Source organism: Triticum aestivum, chromosome 3B (genome assembly GCF_018294505.1).
Source record: "Triticum aestivum cultivar Chinese Spring chromosome 3B, IWGSC CS RefSeq v2.1, whole genome shotgun sequence".
Lineage (NCBI taxonomy): Eukaryota > Viridiplantae > Streptophyta > Magnoliopsida > Poales > Poaceae > Triticum > Triticum aestivum.
Window position 1 is genome coordinate 40,559,475 of NC_057801.1, and position 22,078 is coordinate 40,581,552.

A 22,078-nucleotide genomic window follows, 5' to 3' on the forward strand; every position below is an offset into this window, starting at 1 on the left:
ATACATGTTGATATTTTTTAAAAATACAGATAATTATTTTCAAATACACAAATACACATTATGCTTTTTAAAATGCACATTGATATTTTTTTAAATACATGTTGAACTTCTTTCAAATAAAAGCATACTTGTTGAATGCTTTTCAATACACGGTAAACATTTTAAGATACACGACAATCTTTTATTACACGATGAACACTTCTTAATAAAATAAAAGTTCTTTAAGTACACGTGCAACGTTATATATAGATTATTAAAATAAATTATTTCCTAATATGTTATAATATTTTTGAAAACATTTCAAAAACAGTCTCGAAACACAAAAACAAAACATGAAGGAAAAAACGAAATGAAAGGAAATCCTCGGTTTGTCACGCAACATGTTTGCCTTTAGTCCTGGACCTGACTCTGGCCATGCTCATCATAGGCAATGAATATGAGCACAAACCTTATTTAGGTCATTCGGTTGCGATTCGAACGGTGGCAAACAAGAAACCCTCCTGATGTGATTTTTTACAACCTTTTTCTTCTATCCTTCTTTATTATTTCCTTTTTCCTTTTTTGGGTTGTTGTTTCGTTCTTTTTTAAATACATGAATTTTAAATAAAAATAAATATTTTTTTATCAAAATCTGGTGAACATTTTTCGAATTTGTAAATTTTTTGTCTGAAAATCCCTGAAATCTTTTTCAAAGTCGATGATTTTTTTTTGAATCTGTGGTTTTTTTCAAAATCTGGTGAAATGTTTGACAACTCGTAAACTTTTTCAAAATTGATGAACTTGTTCTTGATTTTATGAACATTTTTTTGGAAATCCGTGAACCTTTTTCAAAATCTATGAACTTTTTAAAAATTCGTGAATTATTTTTCAAATTCATTTTTTATTTTTTAAGTAATTTATATTGGACTGAAATAAGGGTCAAATAGCGTTGTTTCCGTATAGAACAGTGATCGCGGTGCACTCGTTACTGCACAAAGTCCGTCAACATGAGCATGTTGCTGGACATGAGCGATGATGGGCCGACCCATTACCGCTCACCTTCCAGGGTCAACTAGCCTACTGCTGCCTTCAAGCGCTTTCTGCCATCCTTCTATAAGCAAAGGCTAAGAAATTCTGTTAACTTGGGGGATCCATCGTCGGATGGCGGCTGAGGCAGATCAATATAACAGATACGCTCCACGATAGCTATCACCCCTGCCCTTCTAGTCAGGGGCGGAGCCAGGAAATTTGCTAATGGGTTCGCTAAGGGTTTGAGTATGAATTAACTATTGTATGTAGTGGTGGAGTTTGCTAGAAATTTCCATATAATCTCGCCAAAAAAATATCTGATCCAAGGTTTGGGGCCAATGCCCCCCTCCCCCCTCATAACATTATTCGATGGGGGTCATTCTAGACTTTCTATTGGGTTAAGGTCAAGCAAATATATACCAATATGTAGGTGGCAGATAAAATCCATTGGGTTCACTTGAACCCAACCTTTCTACGCTGGCTCCGCTGTTGCTTCTAGTTGCTTCTTGTCGCAATAGGGATATCTGCCCAAGTACAGCTCTAAGACAGTTAATCTGAACGACCAAATGTCTGATGTGTACACGTCGTATCTTCCCCCATTCATGCCTTGTGGGTCGATCTTGTCCGGGCTAAGGTAGAAGACTGTTCGATCTGAAGTATTGCAGGTTGTTGAGCTAAGCATGTGACTAACCGAAGTCGGCAATCTTTACTCAGTTAGCATCATCAACCAGAGTATTCCCTGGTTTAATATCTCGATGAACAATTTTTTGATTTTGTAAATAGGCAATAGATGATAGCATCAGTTTAGCCACAAAGGCAGGCGATGCCTCGTCAGTGATGTGTCGGCCATCAAGAGATTCCGAGTCCATAAATTCAACCAGAATCCTAGTCTTCCCTTCAAATTGATACGTACCATAATACCCCATGAGGTTTGGGTGCTTCGGTCTGCAATATCAATATCTCTCTTTATGGGAAATACCTAATGGTCTATGGGGACATATGTCCTCTGAATCTCACCATTCATTTCTGGCTTGATCTGCTCCCTACTATATGTATTATTCCTTTTCTGCTTTGTATATTGTATCTTCCCTTGCATAAGATGCTCCCCACATTGAACTATCTATATTTTTGTTTCCTCCATCTATATAACTAAATTCATTAGCAAAGTCAACATTAGTGTATGAAAGGTTGACTCCAACTCATTTGTTATAGGGTTTAGAAAATTTCTTCCAGATGAATAGGAAATTAGTATTGCGACAAGATGGTGATTGCACTGGTCCATTACTAGCTTCAACATTTCTTTGACATGGTTGACAGAGTTAACTTTCCAAATGCCCCACAAAAACAATAAACCTTCACAAGTTTCCCGTAACAAAGGAAAAAAGGTAACCTCTCAAGATGAGTTACACAAAGAAAAATCACACATAGCATAGAAAATTAAAATAGAAAAACAAAAATCATTCATCATATTGATCCAATCTAAAACTATGTGTTTAGTCGGCATGACTTTAACTCCCTATTACACTAGGTGCATGAGCTTACATGTGGAATTTATAGAAAAAAGGATCGAGACAATGACAAAAAGCACTCAAACAAATGTGCACCATACTTTTTTGCATGCATTTGCTATTTATATCTACATGCTTCTATACTAAATGGCTTGCTTGAAATGGGACATTTAATGAGTAATCTATGACGAAAGAGGTTGATATTTTCAATGCTTGGTCATCTTTATAAAAATGTTGTTCTTCGGGTCAGGTTTTTATCACGATGGATAAATATATAAAAGATTTTAGGAACCCCTTGGAGCATTTATATTTGACATACTTAGAAAAGTTGGCTTCTGAAATTTCCGACAAAAATGAAAACTTCACAAGTTTGTGGCAACAATAAAAGATAACTTCCTGAGATGAGTTACACACAAAAAAGACAAATATAGCACAAAAAATAGAAATAGAGAAACAAAATGTATTCACCATGTTGGTCCAATCTGAAACTATATGTTTAATTGACATGACTTTAACTCCTATTATACTAGGTCCATGAGCGTAGATGTGGAATAATTCGATCGAGACAATTTCAAAAGGTGCCCAACACATGTGCATATTATTTTGCCACCCATTTGCTAATTATGTCTACACATTTCTATATTAAATGCGAACAACAGCAAAACCATATTTCTCTTTCCCCTATTTGTATAAGAGAAGTTAAAAAAATCAAAATACAAACACTAGGAAGTAATATTGCACGTTTATTGTGGCGTGGTGAGTTCTAGAAAATTCTCTTCAAGCTGTCTAGATGTAGAGAGAGGGAATGTATCCGGTGCACCCACACTTGTGGTGCTACCGGTGCACCGGATGCTATAGAATATTTTTAAAAATCTGAAAAAATTCTAGCACGTTAATGCAACATCAATGTATGATTTATTGATGTCACAAAAAATCATATACAAATTCAAAATATTTTTTGAGATACAAAAATGACAAATTTGGCGTCAATGTGAAAATGGGCCAAATCTAAAGCCCAAGTTAATGTTATGTACTATTCAGTGTTGAATTTTTCATTTTTGTTTTTCGAGTTATGTTTCAAATTTTGACTTGAAATTTTGTGACAACCTACATTGATGTTGTGCATGTGTACTAATTTTTTTGCAGAATTGTTTGAACGTTTTAAAAGCACAATGTGCGCTCGGTGCATCGGTAGCACCACAAGCTCCGGTGCAACAGATATTTTCCCTGTAGAGAGATGCCCGCAAAAATTAATCCGGGCCGACCCTCTCTTTGTAGAGGCCCAGAGTGAGTTTCAAACATGGCTCCTCACTCCTCAGAACCCTCCGCCAGTGATTCACTAACTAGGACATTTTGTGAAACACGTGACGCCCTTCAACTTCATTGTCATTAGTCTCCTCGGTAACTTGGAATAACGTCTTTGATGTCCTGAACCTTCATTGCACATATTTTTTAAAATTTCTTACTCCATGTCTGTTGCACGGATTATTTGTCTTTCTATAAGAAACGGGGATCCCTCGGTAATGGCTGAACCAATGTACAAGATTCCACAATAGTGGGTTTTCGTGTTTTCGGAAGGTTCTAGTACTTGAATTTTGTTTTATTTATTTTTTGTGATTACTTTGGTGAGTTTACCGTTTTACTTTTTACCCTTTTCTTTATTTTCTTTCTTCTTCTTTTGGTTATTTTTTTCTATTTTAATCCATGAGCATTTTTTTAAAATTTTGAACATTTTTTAGATTTGTGAATATTTTTATAATTTCAGGAACATATTTCCAATTCCTGAACATTTTTGTAATTTATGAACATTTTTCAATTAAGAAACAAATTCGTAATTCAGGTCATTTTAAAAATTTGCAAAACAGACAAATTCATGTAATTTTTTAAAATAGAAAATATTTTATATAATTTTTGAGCATTTTGGAATCCGTGAACATCTTTAGAAACCATGGATATTTCTGAATTCATGAGATTTTAAAATCCACACCCTCCATTTCAAAATAACTGCCATGGTTTTAGTTTAATTTAAAATATGCCACTTATTGTAAAATGGAGGGGGTAACAAAAAACCAGAGCTGTTTTTTCCTAGCTGTCAGTTGCTGGATTATCTAGGAACGAGCGACATGGAAAAATAAGCGGAGTGAGGCAGATGACACTGTTTGGCCTCGCAAATAGCACGTTATAGTGATTATTTGATGGTAAAAACGCCAACTAGGAGCCCACTATCTTATTTTAACGAAAACATGTACATAAAAATAAATTAAAAATAAAATTCTGAGGGAGTGCCCAACACATGACGGCTGAGAGTGCGCCAAGTGACGCACTTTTAGCCCACCAAAAATGGAAGGGGCTCCCGGATGGGATACTGCTCCGTTTGTTGTTCTCTTCAGCGTTTGACATTCAGTGCAATATAGACACTCTGTCAGTTGTTCATGGCCTTGCACAGTAGCTCACCTGGTTCGTGTCCAGGCTCTACGGCATCGAATTAGTAATCACGCTAAAAAACATTCAGAATAATAATCGAGGAATCCCTTAAAAAAAGAATAATAATCGAGGAAGGACGGCCAATCCATTTGGGTCAAAACACGCCACTACATGCCGCACCTCCTCACGAGGTGCGTATTTTCTCGTTTGCCGGTTCAGTGGTTGTGGGCTTGTGGCGATGGGGGTGCGCGCGCACCTCCTCGTCCTCCTTTGCATCCTCGTCGCCAGCACAAGCACCGCTCAGCTTTTGCCGCCACCACCGGCGCTGCCGCCGCACGGCCCGGCACGGCAGATGAAGCCACCGCCGTTCGGCGTTCTCTTCATCCTGCTCTTCTTCTGCGCGTACATCACCCAGTGCCGCCTCGTCGAAGACCACGACGAGCCGCAGGGGGCGGTGTGTCGAGGCGGGGGAAGCACGGGCTGGACCTGGCGGTGGTGGCGACGTTCCCGATCGTGCCGTACAGGGAGATCAAGGAGCACAAGATCGGCAGCGGCGCGCTGGAGTGCGCCGTGTGCCTGACGGAGTTCGAGGACGACGACGACATGCGGCTGCTGCCGCACTGCTCGCACGCGTTCCACCCGGAGTGCATCGACCCGTGGCTCGAGTCGCGGACCACGTGCCCTCTGTGCCGCGCCAACCTCGAGAAGCCACCGCCACCGTTGACGCCGGAGGAGGGTGCGCAGTGGGAGAAAGAGGAGGCAGCTTCCGTGGTGACGCCGGAGGAGCCAGCGGCGAGCGCGGTGGCAGGCGCTCCTGGCCAGGACGATGCCGTGGGCGACGCGGAAGGTGCGGGACAGCTCCCCGAGGGATGACGTCGCGGCCTCCACGACGGGCGCGCGGCCATGAGCCAGACGACGTCGACACCGGAACATTTCGTGTGCTCTTTCCGTTGACTCTGATGGTGTACGTAGTACATTCTTTCTGTAATTCGTTTTGGTGTGGTGCGTGTCCATCAGTTGCTCTCGGTCAACCTTTGATTGAAAGATTCATGTAAATACGGGTGTAAACAACGCATCTGGGGAAGTTTCTCGTGCTTAAAAATTCTGTGGAGAAGAAGGTGCATCTGGCATGAATATGGCCGTTCCTGACCGTGAGTAGGTATCATTTTGGCATTCGGCGTTTGGCTAGCGGATATCCGGAGGTAAGATTACTTGTTTCCTCACGCTGATCGTGATTTGTCTTTGTTTTTTCTCGAACTTTGAATCGAAACTGAGTTTGAAATATCAAAATAAAAGAAGACTTATAGGTGGAACGTACAGAATCCATTCTCTATAAACCAGGAAAACAGCCTAGCCGATGAAAATCCCGTTTAATCCCTGTATATAGGAAACTTGGTTATCTAAAACCTGGAATTCTGCATTTATAGAAAAAACGACTATGAGTCATTTTTCTAAAAGCTCATTTGAATAGTTGTGTCTCAATCACCTTATCAACCCTTGGGAGGATCATGGGTGCCGCGATTTGTGCAGTGCTCAAAATGTTTATGAAGTGTTTAAAAAATATTTATGAAGTGTTCAAAAAATGTTTGCGCGACTTTGAACAAATTTTATTGGCACTCAAAAACATATACATACAAAAATGTTCACGTGTTTCAAAAAAAATTGTGTCATTTACAAAAAGAATTATGTAATGTTAGAGAAAAATTCACGCAACTTTTCAAAAGTGTACATCGAAAAAATGTTCGTGACATTAAAAAATATATGATACAATGTAAAAAATCGCATAATTCCAAAAAATATTCGTACCATTTATAGAAATATATTTGACATTTCAAAAATGTCTAGGTGTTTCAAAAATATGTTTTGCATTCTTTACATATACATAAAAATATATTTACCTATTAAAAAAATATGTTTTGTATCATTCAAAAATGTTTCATTGACAGCAAGATTTGTGTACGTAGCTTACCGAGCTGACCGTTTGGTATTAAAATGTTCAACATTTATTTTTAAAATGTTTTATACATATCCGGAAGTATATACAACATATGTATCTGAAAAAAGATTCATCATGTATTAAAAAAATGTCCAGTGTGTCTAAAAAATGTTGCACATGTATACAAAAATAAACAATATCTATATAAATAGTAGCCAGGTGTTGAAAAAAAGGAAAAATAAGAAAATTGATGAAGACATACATAAAACTAGAGGAAAAACCATGAAGGAAACACATAATCAAACAAGGAAAAAAACCACTGGAAAACTGGTCAAAACTACCGGATAAACAAACAGGTAAAAAGCTACATAAAAAACTTGTCAAAACCACAACAGAAGCAAACAGGAAAAACACACATGGGAATATTACTAAAAACCACCATGAAAATTGCTCCCCCTGTCCCCTGTATTGGGCCGGCCAATCTGCCTCCTGCAAGAGGCGAAACCTACTTAAGACTCACAACAAAGGAAATGTAGCTTCCGGTAATGGGGTGCCTCCATTATATTTTCTATATGGGGTTTTCACTTTTTGTTATGCAATGTAGGGCCTTTCCCATTTTTTTTAGAAAAGGAGGATGGCCCCCGGCCTCTGCATCTGAGAGATGCATGCGGTCACTTTATTGATTATTCTCGAGGACCTTACAAAGTATTACAACAATATGCCTGAATCCGCCATCTTGGCATCATATGCCACTACTCCTATCCATATGATGAAGGGGTGCTAGCTAGGCCAAATACCCAGTCCACTCACTTAAGCCTATCATCAAAAGCCAGAAGCCCCAGTCGAGCCACATACCGGGTCTGGGGCATGAACTGGTCTGACGTACTCACATGTGTCGTCGCCGCCATCTTCCACTGGTCCGTCTTCAGAGCAGATATTGAGGCTTCTACCTTGTTAGGCCACTCTACCATCGATGCCACCATGACGCCAGACAGCAACCCCCTCCTACGCGAGTCTAGCACCGCGCATCGGGCGCTGAGTCTCCACTGCACCATGCCGCCGAGATCCGTGTCATCAATGTGCAGGATGAAGCACCGCTCCACCAAAAAAGCCGCCCACTGGTCCCCCGAACCCGTGTACGCCTCCAAGAATGACGCCCCCAAGGAGGAAATGACACCAACACGCCGCCGTCATCTGATCTACTAATCTAGGGTTTTCCCTGGAGGTAGCGGATATAGGTCTGGAGCTTCTCCACGGCATTGCCTTCAAGAAGGTAATGACACAAGAGAGTGCCGCCAACGCCGGTCTTGGCATCAAGTCGAGAACTAGGTTTTCACCCGGATCCGCTGAAGGAACTGTTGGGGAACGTAGTAATTTCAAAACATTTCCTACGTACACGCAAGATCATGGTGATGGCATAGCAACGAGAGGGGAGAGTGTCCTTCCACGTACCCTCGTAGACCGTAAGCGGAAGCTTTATGACAACGCGGTTGATGTAGTCGTACGTCTTCACGATCCGACCGATCCAAGCACCGAACGTACGGCACCTCCGAGTTCAGCACACGTTCAGCTCGATGACGATCCCCGGGCTCCGATCCAGCAAAGCTTCGGGGATGAGTTCCGTCAGCACGATGGCGTGGTGACAATGATGATGCTCTACCGACGCAGGGCTTCGCCTAAACTCCGCGACGATATGACCGAGGTGGAATATGGTGGAGGGGGGCACCGCACACGGCTAAGGAACGATCCGTAGATCAACTTGTGTGTCTTTGGGGTGCCCCCCCCGCCCCTGTATATAAAGGAGCCAAGGGGGAGGAGGCGGCCGGCCTAGAGGGCGCGCCAAAGGGGGGAGTCCTACTCCCACCGGGAGTAGGACTCCCTCTTTCCATGTAGGAGTAGGAGAAGGGGGGGAAAGAGGAGGAAGAGGGGAAGGAAGGGGGGGCGCCGCCCCCGTTCCTTTGTCCTATTCGGACTAGGAGGGGAGGGGCGCGCGGCCCCCTCCTGGCTCCTTCTCTCTTCTCCCTCGTGGCCCAAGTAGGCCCATCAACCCCCCGGGGGTTCCGGTAACCTCCCGGTGCTCCGGTAAAATGCCGATTTCACCCGGAACCATTCCGATGTCCAAACATAGGCTTCCAATATATCAATCTTTATGTCTCGACCATTCCGAGACTCCTCGTCATGTCCGTGATCACATCCGGGACTCCGAACAAACTTCGGTACATCAAAACTTATAAACTCATAATGAAACTGTCATCGAAACGTTAAGCGTGCGGACCCTACGGGTTCGAGAACTATGTAGACATGACCTAGAACCATTCTCGGTCAATAACCAATAGCGGGACCTGGATGTCCATATTGGTTCCTACATATTCTACGAAGATCTTTATCGGTCAAACCGCATAACAACATACGTTGTTCCCTTTGTCATCGGTATGTTACTTGCCCGAGATTTGATCGTCGGTATCCAATACCTAGTTCAATCTCGTTACCGACAAGTCTCTTTACTCGTTCCGTAATGCATCATCCCGTAACCAACTCATTTGGTCACATTGCTTGCAAGGCTTATAATGATGTGCATTACCGAGAGGGCCCAGAGATACCTCTCCGACAATCGGAGTGACAAAACCTAATCTCAAAATACGCCAACTCAACATGTACCTTCGGAGACACCTGTAGTACTCCTTTATAATCACCCAGTTACGTTGTGACGTTTGGTAGTACCCAAAGTGTTCCTCCGGTAAACGGGAGTTGCATATTTCTCATAGTTACAGGAACATGTATAAGTCATGAAGAAAGCAATAGCAGTATACTAAACGATCAAGTGCTAGGCTAACAGAATGGGTCATGTCAATCACATCATTCTTCTAATGATGTGATCCCATTAATCAAATGACAACACATGTCTATGGTTAGGAAACATAACCATCTTTGATTAATGAGCTAGTCAAGTAGAGGCAAACTAGTGACTATATGTTTGTCTATGTATTCACACATGTATCATGTTTCCGGTTAATACAATTCTAGCATGAATAATAAACATTTATCATGATATGAGGAAATAAATAATAACTTTATTATTGCCTCTAGGGCATATTTCCTTCAGTCTCCCACTTGCACTAGAGTCAATAATCTAGATTACATAGTAATGATTCTAACACCCATGGAGTCTTGGTATTGATCATGTTTTGCTCGTGAGAGAGGCTTAGTCAACGGGTCTGCAACATTCAGATCCGTATGTATTTTGCAAATCTCTATGTCTCCCACTTGGACTTGGTCCCGAATGGAATTGAAGCGTCTCTTGATGTGCTTGGTCCTCTTGTGAAATCTGGATTCCTTTGCCAAAGCAATTGCACCAGTATTGTCACAGAAGATCTTCATTGGTCCCGATGCACTAGGTATGACACTAGATCGGTAATGAACTCCTTCATCCAGACTCCTTCATTTGCTGCTTCAGAAGCAGCTATGTACTCCGCTTCACATGTAGATCCCGCCACGACGCTTTGTTTAGAACTGCACCAACTTACAGCTCCACCGTTTAATAAGAACACGTATCCGGTTTGCGATTTAGAATCGTTCGGATCAGTGTCAAAGCTTGCATCAACGTAACCATTTACGACTAGCTCTTTGTCACCTCCATATACGAGAAACATATCCTTAGTCCTTTTCAGGTATTTCAGGATGTTCTTGACCGCTGTCCAGTGATCCACTCCTGGATTACTTTGGTACCTTCCTGCCAAGCTTATTGCTAGGCATACGTCAGGTCTAGTACACATCATTGCATACATGATAGAGCCTATGGCTGAAGCATAGGGAACATCTTTCATTTTCTCTCTATCTTCTGCTGTGGTCGGGCATTGAGTTTGACTCAACTTCACACCTTGTAGCACAGGCAAGAAACCTTTCTTTGCCTGATCCATTTTGAACTTTTTCAAAATTTTGTCAAGGTATGTGCTTTGTGAAAGTCCTATTAAGCGTCTTGATCTATCTCTATAGATCTTGATGCCCAATATGTAAGCAGCTTCACCGAGGTATTTCATTGAAAAACTTTTATTCAAGTATCCCTTTATGCTATCCGGAAATTCTATATCATTTCCAATTAATAATATGTCATCTACATATAAAATCAGAAATACTACAGAGCTCCCACTCACTTTCTTGTAAATACAGGCTTCTCCAAAAGTCTGTATAAAATCATATGCTTTGATCACACTATCAAAACGTTTATTCCAACTCCGAGATGCTTGCACCAATCCATAAATGGATCGCTGGAGCTTGCACACTTTGTTAGCACCTTTTGGATCAACAAAACCTTCTGGTTGCATCATATACAACTCTTCTTCCAGAAATCCATTCAAGAATGCAGTATTGACATCCATTTGCCAAATTTCATAATCATGAAATGCAGCAATAGCTAACATGATTCGGACAGACTTAAGCATCGCTACGGGTGAGAAAGTCTCATCGTAGTCAACCCCTTGAACTTGTCGAAAACCTTCCGCAACAAGTCGAGCTTTATAGACAGTTATATTACCATCAACGTCAGTCTTCTTCTTAAAGATCCATTTATTCTCAATGGCTTGCCGATCATCGGGCAAGTCAACCAAAGTCCATACTTTGTTTTCCTTCATGGATCCCATCTCAGATTTCATGGCCTCTAGCCATTTTGCGGAATCTGGGCTCATCATCGCTTCCTCATAGTTCGTAGGTTCATCATGGTCAAGTAACATGACTTCCAGAATAGGATTACTGTACCACTCTGGTGCGGATCTTACTCTGGTAGACCTACAAGGTTCAGTAGAAACTTGATCTGAAGTTTCATGATCAATATCATTAGCTTCCTCACTAGTTGGTGTAGTTGTCACAGGAACCGGTTCTTGTGATGAACTACTTTCCAACAAGGGAGTAGATACAGTTATCTCATCAAATTCTACTTTCCTCCCACTCACTTCTTTCGAGAGAAACTCCTTCTCTAGAAAGGATCCGATTTTAGCAACGAAAATCTTGCCCTCAGATCTGTGATAGAAGGTGTACCCAATAGTCTCTTTTGGGTATCCTATGAAGACACATTTCTCCGATTTGGGTTTGAGCTTATCTGGTTGAAGTTTCTTCACATAAGCATCGCAGCCCCAAACTTTAAGAAACGACAACTTTGGTTTCTTGCCAAACCACAGTTCATAAGGTGTCGTCTCAACGGATTTTGATGGTGCCCTATTTAACGTGAATGCGGCCGTCTCTAAAGCATAACCCCAAAACGATAGCGGTAAATCAGTAAGAGACATCATAGATCGCACCATATCTAGTAAAGTACGATTACGACGTTCGGACACACCATTTCATTGTGGTGTTCCGGGTGGCGTGAGTTGCGAAACTATTCCGCATTGTTTCAAGTGTAGACCAAACTCGTAACTCAAATATTCTCCTCCACGATCAGATCGTAGAAACTTTATTTTCTTGTTACGATGATTTTCCACTTCACTCTGAAATTCTTTGAATTTTTCAAATGTTTCAGACTTGTGTTTCATTAAGTAGATATACCCATATCTGCTCAAATCATCTGTGAAGGTGAGAAAATAACGATACCCGCCGCGAGCCTCAACATTCATTGGACCACAAACATCAGTATGTATGATCTCCAATAAATCAGTTGCTCGCTCCATAGTTCCGGAGAACGGCGTTTTAGTCATCTTGCCCATGAGGCACGGTTCGCAAGTACCAAGTGATTCATAATCAAGTGATTCCAAAAGCCCATCAGTATGGAGTTTCTTCATGCGCTTTACACCGATATGACCTAAATGGCAGTGCCACAAATAAGTTGCACTATTGTCATCAACTCTGCATCTTTTGGTTTCAACACTATGAATATGTGTATCACTACTATCGAGATTTAATAAAAATAGACCACTCTTCAAGGGTGCATGACCATAAAAGATATTACTCATATAAATAGAACAACCATTATTCTCTGATTTAAATGAATAACCGTCTCGCATCAAACAAGATCCAGATATAATGTTCATGCTCAACGCTGGCACCAAATAACAATTATTTAGGTCTAAAACTAATCCCGATGGTAGATGTAGAGGTAGCGTGTCGACCGCGATCACGTCGACTTTGAAACCATTTCCCACGCACATCGTCACCTCGTCCTTAGCTAATCTTCGCTTAATTCGTAGTCCCTGTTTCGAGTTGCAAATATTAGCAACAGAACCAGTATCAAATACCCAGGTGCTACTGCGAGCATTAGTAAGGTACACATCAATAACATGTATATCACATATACCTTTGTTCACTTTGCCATCCTTCTTATCCGCCAAATACTTGGGGCAGTTCCGCTTCCAGTGTCCAGTCTGCTTGCAGTAGAAGCACTCAGTTTCAGGCTTAGGTCCAGGCTTGGGTTTCTTCTCTTGAGCAGCAACTTGCTTGCCGTTCTTTTTAAAGTTCCCCTTCTTCTTTCCTTTGCCCTTTTTCTTGAAACTGGTGGTCTTGTTAACCATCAACACTTGATGCTCCTTTTTGATTTCTACCTCCGCAGCTTTTAGCATTGCGAAGAGCTCGGGAATAGTTTTGTTCATCCCTTGCATATTATAGTTCATCACGAAGCTCTTGTAGCTTGGTGGCAGTGATTGGAGAATTCTGTCAATGACACTATCATCAGGAAGATTAACTCCCAGTTGAATCAAGTGATTATTATACCCAGACATTTTGAGTATGTGTTCACTGACAGAACTATTCTCCTCCATCTTGCAGCTATAGAACTTATTGGAGACTTCATATCTCTCAATCCGGGCATTTGCTTGAAATATTAACTTCAACTCCTGAAACATCTCAGATGCTCCATGACGTTCAAAACGTTGTTGAAGACCCGGTTCTAAGCCGTAAAGCATGGCACACTGAACTATCGAGTAGTCATCAGCTTTGCTCTGCCAGACGTTCTTAACGTCGTCAGTTGCATCAGCAGCAGGCCTGGCACCCAGCGGTGCTTCCAGGACGTAACTTTTCTGTGCAGCAATGAGGATAATCCTCAGGTTACGGACCCAGTCCGTGTAATTGCTACCATCATCTTTCAACTTTGCTTTCTCAAGGAACGCATTAAAATTTAACGGAACAACAGCACGAGCCATCTATCTACAAGCAAACATAGACAAGCAAAATACTATCAGGTACTAAGTTCATGATAAATTTAAGTTCAATTAATCATATTACTTAAGAACTCCCACTTAGACAGACATCTCTCTAGTCATCTAAGTGATCACGTGATCCAAATCAACTAAACCATGTCCGATCATCACGTGAGATGGAGTAGTTTCAATGGTGAACATCACTATGTTGATCATATCTACTATATGATTCACGTTCGACCTTTCGGTCTCCGTGTTCCGAGGCCATATCTGTATATGCTAGGCTCGTCAAGTATAACCTGAGTATTCCGCGTGTGCAACTGTTTTGCACTCGTTGTATTTGAACGTAGAGCTTATCACACCCGATCATCACATGGTGTCTCAGCACGAAGAACTTTCGCAACGGTGCACTCAGGGAGAACACTTCTTGATAATTAGTGAGAGATCATCTTAAAATGCTACCGTCAATCAAAGCAAGATAAGATGCATAAAGGATAAACATCACATGCAATCAATATAAGTGATATGATATGGCCATCATCATCTTGTGCTTGTGATCTCCATCTTCGAAGCACCGTCGTGATCATCATCGTCACCGGCGCGACACCTTGATCTCCATCGTTGTCGTTACGCCATCTATTGCTTCTACGACTATCACTACCGCTTAGTGATAAAGTAAAGCAATTACAGGGCATTTGCATTTCATACAATAAAGCGACAACCATATGGCTCCTGCCAGTTGCCGATAACTTCGGTTACAAAACATGATCATCTCATACAATAAAATATGGCATCACGTCTTGACCATATCACATCACAACATGCCCTGCAAAAACAAGTTAGACGTCCTCTACTTTGTTGTTGCAAATTTTACGTGGCTGCTACGGGCTTAGCAAGAACCGTTCTTACCTACGCATCAAAACCACAATGATAGTTTGTCAAGTTGGTGCTGTTTTAACCTTCGCAAGGACCGGGCGTAGCCGCACTTGGTTCAACTAAAGTGAGAGAGACAGACACCCGCCGGTCACCTTTAAGCAACGAGTGCTCGTAGCGGTGAAACCAGTCTCGCGTAAGCGTACGCGTAATGTCGGTCCGGGCCGCTTCATCTCACAATGCCGCTGAACCAAAGTATGACATGCTGATAAGCAGTATGACTTATATCGCCCACAACTCATTTGTGTTCTACTCGTGCATATAACATCAACGCATAAAACCTAGGCTCGGATGCCACTGTTGGGGAACGTAGTAATTTCAAAATATTTCCTACGTACACGCAAGATCATGGTGATGGCATAGCAACGAGAGGGGAGAGTGTCCGTCCACGTACCCTCGTAGATCGTAAGCGGAAGCGTTATGACAACGCGGTTGATGTAGTCGTACGTCTTCACGATCCGACCGATCCAAGCACCGAACGTGCGGCACCTCCGAGTTCAGCACACGTTCAGCTCGATGACGATCCCCGGGCTCCGATCCAGCAAAGCTTCGGGGATGAGTTCCGTCAGCACGACGGCGTGGTGACGATGATGATGCTCTACCGACGCAGGGCTTCACCTAAACTCCGCGACGATATGACCAAGGTGGAATATGGTGGAGGGGGGCACGATCCGTAGATCAACTTGTGTGTCTTTGGGGTGCCCCCCCCGCCCCCGTATATAAAGGAGCCAAGGGGGAGGAGGCGGCCGGCCTAGAGGGCGCGCCAAAGGGGGGAGTCCTACTCCCACCGGGAGTAGGACTCCCTCTTTCCAAGTAGGAGTAGGAGAAGGGGGGGAAAGAGGAGGAAGAGGGGAAGGAAGGGGGGGCGCCGCCCCCCTTCCCTTGTCCTATTCGGACTAGGAGGGGGAGGGGCGCGCGGCCCCCTCCTGGCTCCTTCTCTCTTCTCCCTCGTGGCCCAAGTAGGCCCATCAACCCCCCGGGAGTTCCGGTAACCTCCCGGTGCTCCGGTAAAATGCCGATTTCACCCGGAACCATTCCGATGTCCAAACATAGGCTTCCAATATATCAATCTTTATGTCTCGACCATTCCGAGACTCCTCGTCATGTCCGTGATCACATCCGGGACTCCGAACAAACTTCGGTACATCAAAACTTATAAACTCATAATGAAACTGTCATCGAAACGTTAAGCGTGCGGACCCTACGGGTTCGAGAACTATGTAGACATGACCTAGAACCATTCTCGGTCAATAACCAATAGCGGGACCTGGATGTCCATATTGGTTCCTACATATTCTACGAAGATCTTTATCGGTCAAACCGCATAACAACATACGTTGTTCCCTTTGTCATCGGCATGTTACGTGCCCGAGATTTGATCGTCGGTATCCAATACCTAGTTCAATCTCGTTACCGGCAAGTCTCTTTACTCGTTCCGTAATGCATCATCCTGTAACCAACTCATTTGGTCACATTGCTTGCAAGGCTTATAATGATGTGCATTACCGAGAGGGCCCAGAGATACCTCTCCGACAATCGGAGTGACAAAACCTAATCTCGAAATACGCCAACTCAACATGTACCTTCGGAGACACCTGTAGTACTCCTTTATAATCACCCAGCTACGTTGTGACGTTTGGTAGTACCCAAAGTGTTCCTCCGGTAAACGGGAGTTGCATATTTCTCATAGTTACATGAACATGTATAAGTCATGAAGAAAGCAATAGCAGTATACTAAACGATCAAGTGCTAGGCTAACAGAATGGGTCATGTCAATCACATCATTCTTCTAATGATGTGATCCCATTAATCAAATGACAACACATGTTATGGTTAGGAAACATAACAATCTTTGATTAATGAGCTAGTCAAGTAGAGGCAAACTAGTGACTATATGTTTGTCTATGTATTCACACATGTATCATGTTTCCAGTTAATACAATTCTAACATGAATAATAAACATTTATCATGATATGAGGAAATAAATAATAACTTTATTATTGCCTCTAGGGCATATTTCCTTCAGGAACCTCCATCAAGCATCGTGTGCACGGGTCGCCGCCGATCTGAGCCGCCGCACATTGAGAAGGTCGCATCGGCCAGATCAGATCTGTCCGGAGGGCAAACCACACATGGCGCCGACCCAACCACCAGGCCCTCCATGCCGCCACCGCCGAACCGAGGTCAGATGGTCCATCGCCACCGACCCGGCCCCCGCAGCCGAACGCAGCCAAGGCCGCTGCCCCAAGCAGGGCCAGCCGCCGTACCCGCCACCATCCGCCCTAGGCCGAGGCGGCCGCTAGGCAGGCCCGCCACGACCCCAAGGCTAGATCGGTCGTGCCTCCAAACACCGCGGGGCTCCACACCGCCCCCATGGCGCAGGAGAGAGGGAAGGCCCCCAACACCGCCGTCAGCCCCCGGGCTGTAGGCCGGCAGCGTCCTCCGGCGGCGGCGGAGGGAGGGGAAGAAGGACGGGGAGCCCTGACGGCTAGGGTTGCGTCCCGCCTGAGTCGTCCGAGCGGGGGCGACGCGGGGGGCGCGGGGTACTGGACTTTGTCTGTTGTGGCGTTTCCCATTTGACCGTTGAAGATCCCTAGTCCTTCCGTGTGGAGTGTTGTTTGTAGGGACTCCACGGGCAAGTACTGGGTAACTACAACAATCAAATGTCAGGTATAACCGACCCTTCTTCCAAGGAGGCTATGGCATGCCGGGAAACGTTGGCACTCGCCCTTGGATGTGGTGATTAACCCAGAGTGCCAAGGAGTGGTCAATGGTATTCATAGCGGTACAGGTGGACTGTGTGCAAGCATCATCAAGAAGATCAATCATACGTCGAGGAAGATAGCTCGTTGTTCCTTCAACTTCAAAGGAAGAGAAACTAATCTCGACGTACATATACTCGCTAAACACGCTCTAGGCTTTTCTTTAGGACGACATGTGTGGTCCCTTAATATTCTAGACCTAAGTTGTATCCCCATGAAGTTGTTACTTGATCAATAAAATTGAGTGTCTTTAGAGTAAAAAAATGTGGGGCCTTTTCTCCTCTCTTTTACCGTTAGAAAATTTTGGGAGTAGATCCGTGTTGCCGGCTTGTCTCCAGTATGCCTTATTTTCTTATTTCACCTTTTAATTTTCAGTTCTAATTTGTTTTATGTTTCTTTTATTTTTATACTATTTTGTCCATGTTCATACGACGAATACAAGTGTGCGATTTCAGTGTGCTTATGTTTTTGTTATGCAAACACCCACAAGTGTGTGATTTCATATCTATCACATTGTAACCCAAGTGTAACTGCATGGACACAAAACAACGGCAACCGGGGTTGGGAGGGGTATTGATGGCCTACTAGGCATGCAACTATAAGCGTTGTAACTTAATTGCAACAAAAGTGACATCAACTAGGGCCAGAAGGGGAGTTGTCGACGCCGGTTGCATGTTGACCACTACATGCAACTGCAAATGTTGTAACCCAACTATACTCCAAGGGCACAAACCGATTGATTGCCTTTGGTTTTTGTGCAAAAGGTCCTAGAAAGCACATGAGCACATCTTGTGTGTGTCTGCGCGCGCGTGGTGTTATTCGTGCAAAGTGTGTCTACATGCACTTTGTAATATAGAAAGTTTTACTAGTACATAAAAGTCCTAGTATATGTTCGTTGGTTGTTGACTACCAAGAAAGGGTAGAATAACAAAGCCAATTTCCGCCAAAGAAAGACCTAAAAAAATATTAACCTAATCTAACAAAGATTCAGAGTCGTCCAAGCGTTACCAGTCTGAAGATGAGGTGCAGATATTGATACACGTGTATCTTAACTACAGATCATTTGGCACGCATGCCGGCATTAGATATCACTTGATTATATGGGAACGACATCTAGCCATGCCAAATATGTTTATCATTAGGCAAGTTTTCATACATTAATCGTTCACATATATGTTACAAAATTACAAATCATAGAGAACCTTGTATTCCGCAGACGAGACAAGCTCGGTAAGTTTTGAACATGAATTTTTGGTGGTGGCAATTGGAGGCTGGGTGTATGGGCCTCTTAGCAAACCATCAGCAATGGCCCTGTATGACGTTTCTGTGGGATGCAAGCCATCCCAAGATGCATACTTTTGTGGGTTATCACACACCTTGTATTCTCCATGTCCACACTTTGTGGTTACTGAAACACCATAAGGCCCTTCTACACCGCAGCAAGCCACCAAAGGATCCTCGATCCCTAAATAGCAGTTATAGCAAACAAGAGCCGGGATTAGCATACGCATATCTTAGTAGAGAATGTTTTTCTTGACCTGCCAAGTGGTTTCATGTGTAAACCATAAAGTTCTAGACTCACCAAACAGATAAGGGGAAACAAATATCTCCATAGCAGCTCCATAGTAATCAGCATAGATGATCGACACACTAGGATGAAGTTTCCGTAACTTTTCCAGCTCATCCACAAGAAGTTTGTTGTGGTAGCGTGAGAACTCGTTCATCCAACGGATACATCCCGTGTCTGACTCATAATCCCCCGTGTCATCACTCTGGTACATCGTGAGGTACACTGGCAAGCACCCGATTGGGAGGTTGCCGGGAACTAATAGAGTTTTGGCTCCCAATCCGATCAGATCCTGCAAATTGCACTTCGTTATACTGCATTATTATGTAGTTATGAACTATTTCTGTAATTGGGATTTGACATAACAGCGTGGTAATGATAGCATAAGGAGCAACAAACAACAAATGACTCACCGTGATTATAGATGAAATTTTGGAAATAACACTTGGAGCGAACGAGCGAATCTTCTCAACAGGCACCAAAGAGGTAAGAGGAACATTGTAGTCATTTCCCCCAATTTCTCCAACCAAGAAAAGAGATTTGTTCATCATGCCCACACAGTCTATTGAATAAACACGTTACTCTATCAATGTGCAAAGATAACATCTTAATTAATTTAGAAAATGCACGCTATAACTTGTATGGCATTTTGCGAAGGGTGACGCTGAATTTTATAGCATGCTATTTTTCAATTGTTTTGATACAGCGGCCACCGGACCTGGACACCGCTTGCTTGTTGGTGTTGTGGCAAGATGAAGTAGTGGACTCAAGGCACCATCGTCACACGCTGCGTTCCACATAACGAGGAGAGGGCGCAACTCTTGAGCCCGGCGCACCGCTCCCATTTCCACCGCTACCACGTCTGCCAGCTGCACAGATTCCAACTTCTACTGTGGACCACTGTAGTGTCGAGGGCGCCCGCACGAACTCATCCAAGGTCAAGGCACTCAGAGTCTGCATACGCACGCGCGGCTTATGCTTCAAGTGCGGCGAGTGGTGGGTGCATAACCACATGTGCCCTAGGCCCCTACCATAGTTCAACTTCACGTCGTCGAGGAATTACTCGAGCTCGTCAGCATCACCACGATGTTCGACGAGTAAGCAGTCCCAAACCACGACCACAACTGCGGAACTGCAATGGCCATGTCTCGCCATGCACTCACCGGCAACGCTTCTCCTCGCGCATTCCAACTCCATATGCGTGGATCCAGGGCCGTGAAGTGCTTATGTTGGTGGACTCAGAAAGCTCAAGATCGCTCCTGGATAAGCAGTTAGCAGGTAGATTAATCGGTACCAACCCACTCAAACAACCAGGGCGAGTTAAAGTTGCGGGCGGAGGCGTATTGTATTGCTATTCACAGGGGCACGAGTTTGTGACTGACATAAAGATCATACCATTGGGCACCTATGACACGGTAACCGGAATGGACTGGCTTGAGGAACACAGTCCAATGCTAGTAGATTAGAGTGGCAAGAATATTTCAATTGACACAGCTAATGGCATAAGTTCTCTCAGTGGCCACCCAACAACAGTCACTTGCCAAACAATCAACGGCGTGCAACAGCACAGTCTGTGCCGCCAGGGCGCAGTGTCACATATGGTACTCCCCAATGCATTCAGATATTTTGGGTGGAGGTTCAGACAACAACGATAGAAGCGACTCCCCAATGCATTCAGCAAGTACTCATCGAGTTCCAATCACTATTTGGGGAACCATTGGGGCTTCCTCATTGCAGTTGTGATCGTCGTATTCGTCTGGTCCCAGGAGCTTAGCCACTTAACATCCGCTCCTACCGACGCAAGCCAGAGCACAAAACTGAGATAGAACATCAAGTGTCATAACTATTACGCACGTGCGTGATCAAGCGCAGCACTAGTCCCTTCGCCTCCCTGTCATCTATGTTAAAAAGAATGACGGCACATGGCGCTACCGCGCTAGCGCATTGACTACTGCTACCTCAACGCCATGACGGCCATAGCTAAATATCTAGTAACGATCATCTAAGAATTACTAGGCGAGCTCAGTGGCGCAGTCTGGTTTTCCAAGTTGGACTTCCGTGCCAAATCAGAATGGCAGCCGGGGATGAGTTCAAAGCTACCTTGACGAGCCCCGGGAAGCAGACGGTTCGAACGACACTCAGCCCTCGATGAGCCCCAGGAGGCCGGTACTCCAGCATCCTTTGTAGGAGTAATGAATCGTCAGCCTATACTATATTGGTTTTCTAGTCATTCTGTTCTTATTTTGTCCGGACAGAAATCAACATTAACTACGACAAAAAATACTTGAATGAATGCTTGTGTTAAAATATGGATAAATGGGACGGTGGAGTTTGTTATTTGCTCGGGTTGAGATGGGATGGTGGAGTGTATGTATATAGTGGAAAACGAAAGAAGCACTAAGTACAAATAAAGGTTTGTGTGTCATTCATTCTCTCATGCTCTATTGGTTGGGCTTTATGGCCAGCTTCTTTGTAGCAGAAAGTTGAAGAACAATCAGCTCACATCCAGCCAGATCGTACGCAAGAACATCTAAATTAATTTATCTCTGAATAGAAAGTTTGGGACATTACTTGCAACAACGAAATTTGATGAACATTGTCTGCATCTAATGGGTGGCCCTGAAATGCCTGCATTATTATCTGGTTATCGGGTTCTCTTGAAGAAATATCATTCCATAATCTAGATTGCTCAAAGTTCCCAATTAGAAAATGAGGGCAAAGGGTGCTATCGTACTAGCTTAGAGAGCATGCACAAGAGGGAGAAGACGTGGTGATATGATCAAATTACCTTCAATAACTTCAATTATTGGCTGCTGCCTAC

At 43.5% G+C, this 22,078-nt stretch overlaps 1 protein-coding gene and 1 pseudogene across 1 annotated transcript; one reads left to right on the forward strand and one right to left on the reverse strand.

Moving 5' to 3' along the window:
• Positions 1 to 5,178: 5,178 nt before the first annotated feature.
• On the forward strand, positions 5,179 to 5,813 carry LOC123067248 (E3 ubiquitin-protein ligase ATL31-like; annotated as a pseudogene).
• A 12,990-nt stretch (positions 5,814 to 18,803) lies between these two features.
• Positions 18,804 to 19,809, reverse strand: LOC123064610 (GDSL esterase/lipase At1g28600; the record flags this gene model as incomplete). The annotated part of the gene is given in 3 exon segments (XM_044488057.1): positions 18,804 to 19,155; positions 19,273 to 19,549; positions 19,671 to 19,809. Coding segments are annotated over 3 exon segments (697 nt in total), but the record flags the coding sequence as incomplete, so codon positions are not given.
• Between the last annotated feature and the right edge of the window lie 2,269 nt (positions 19,810 to 22,078).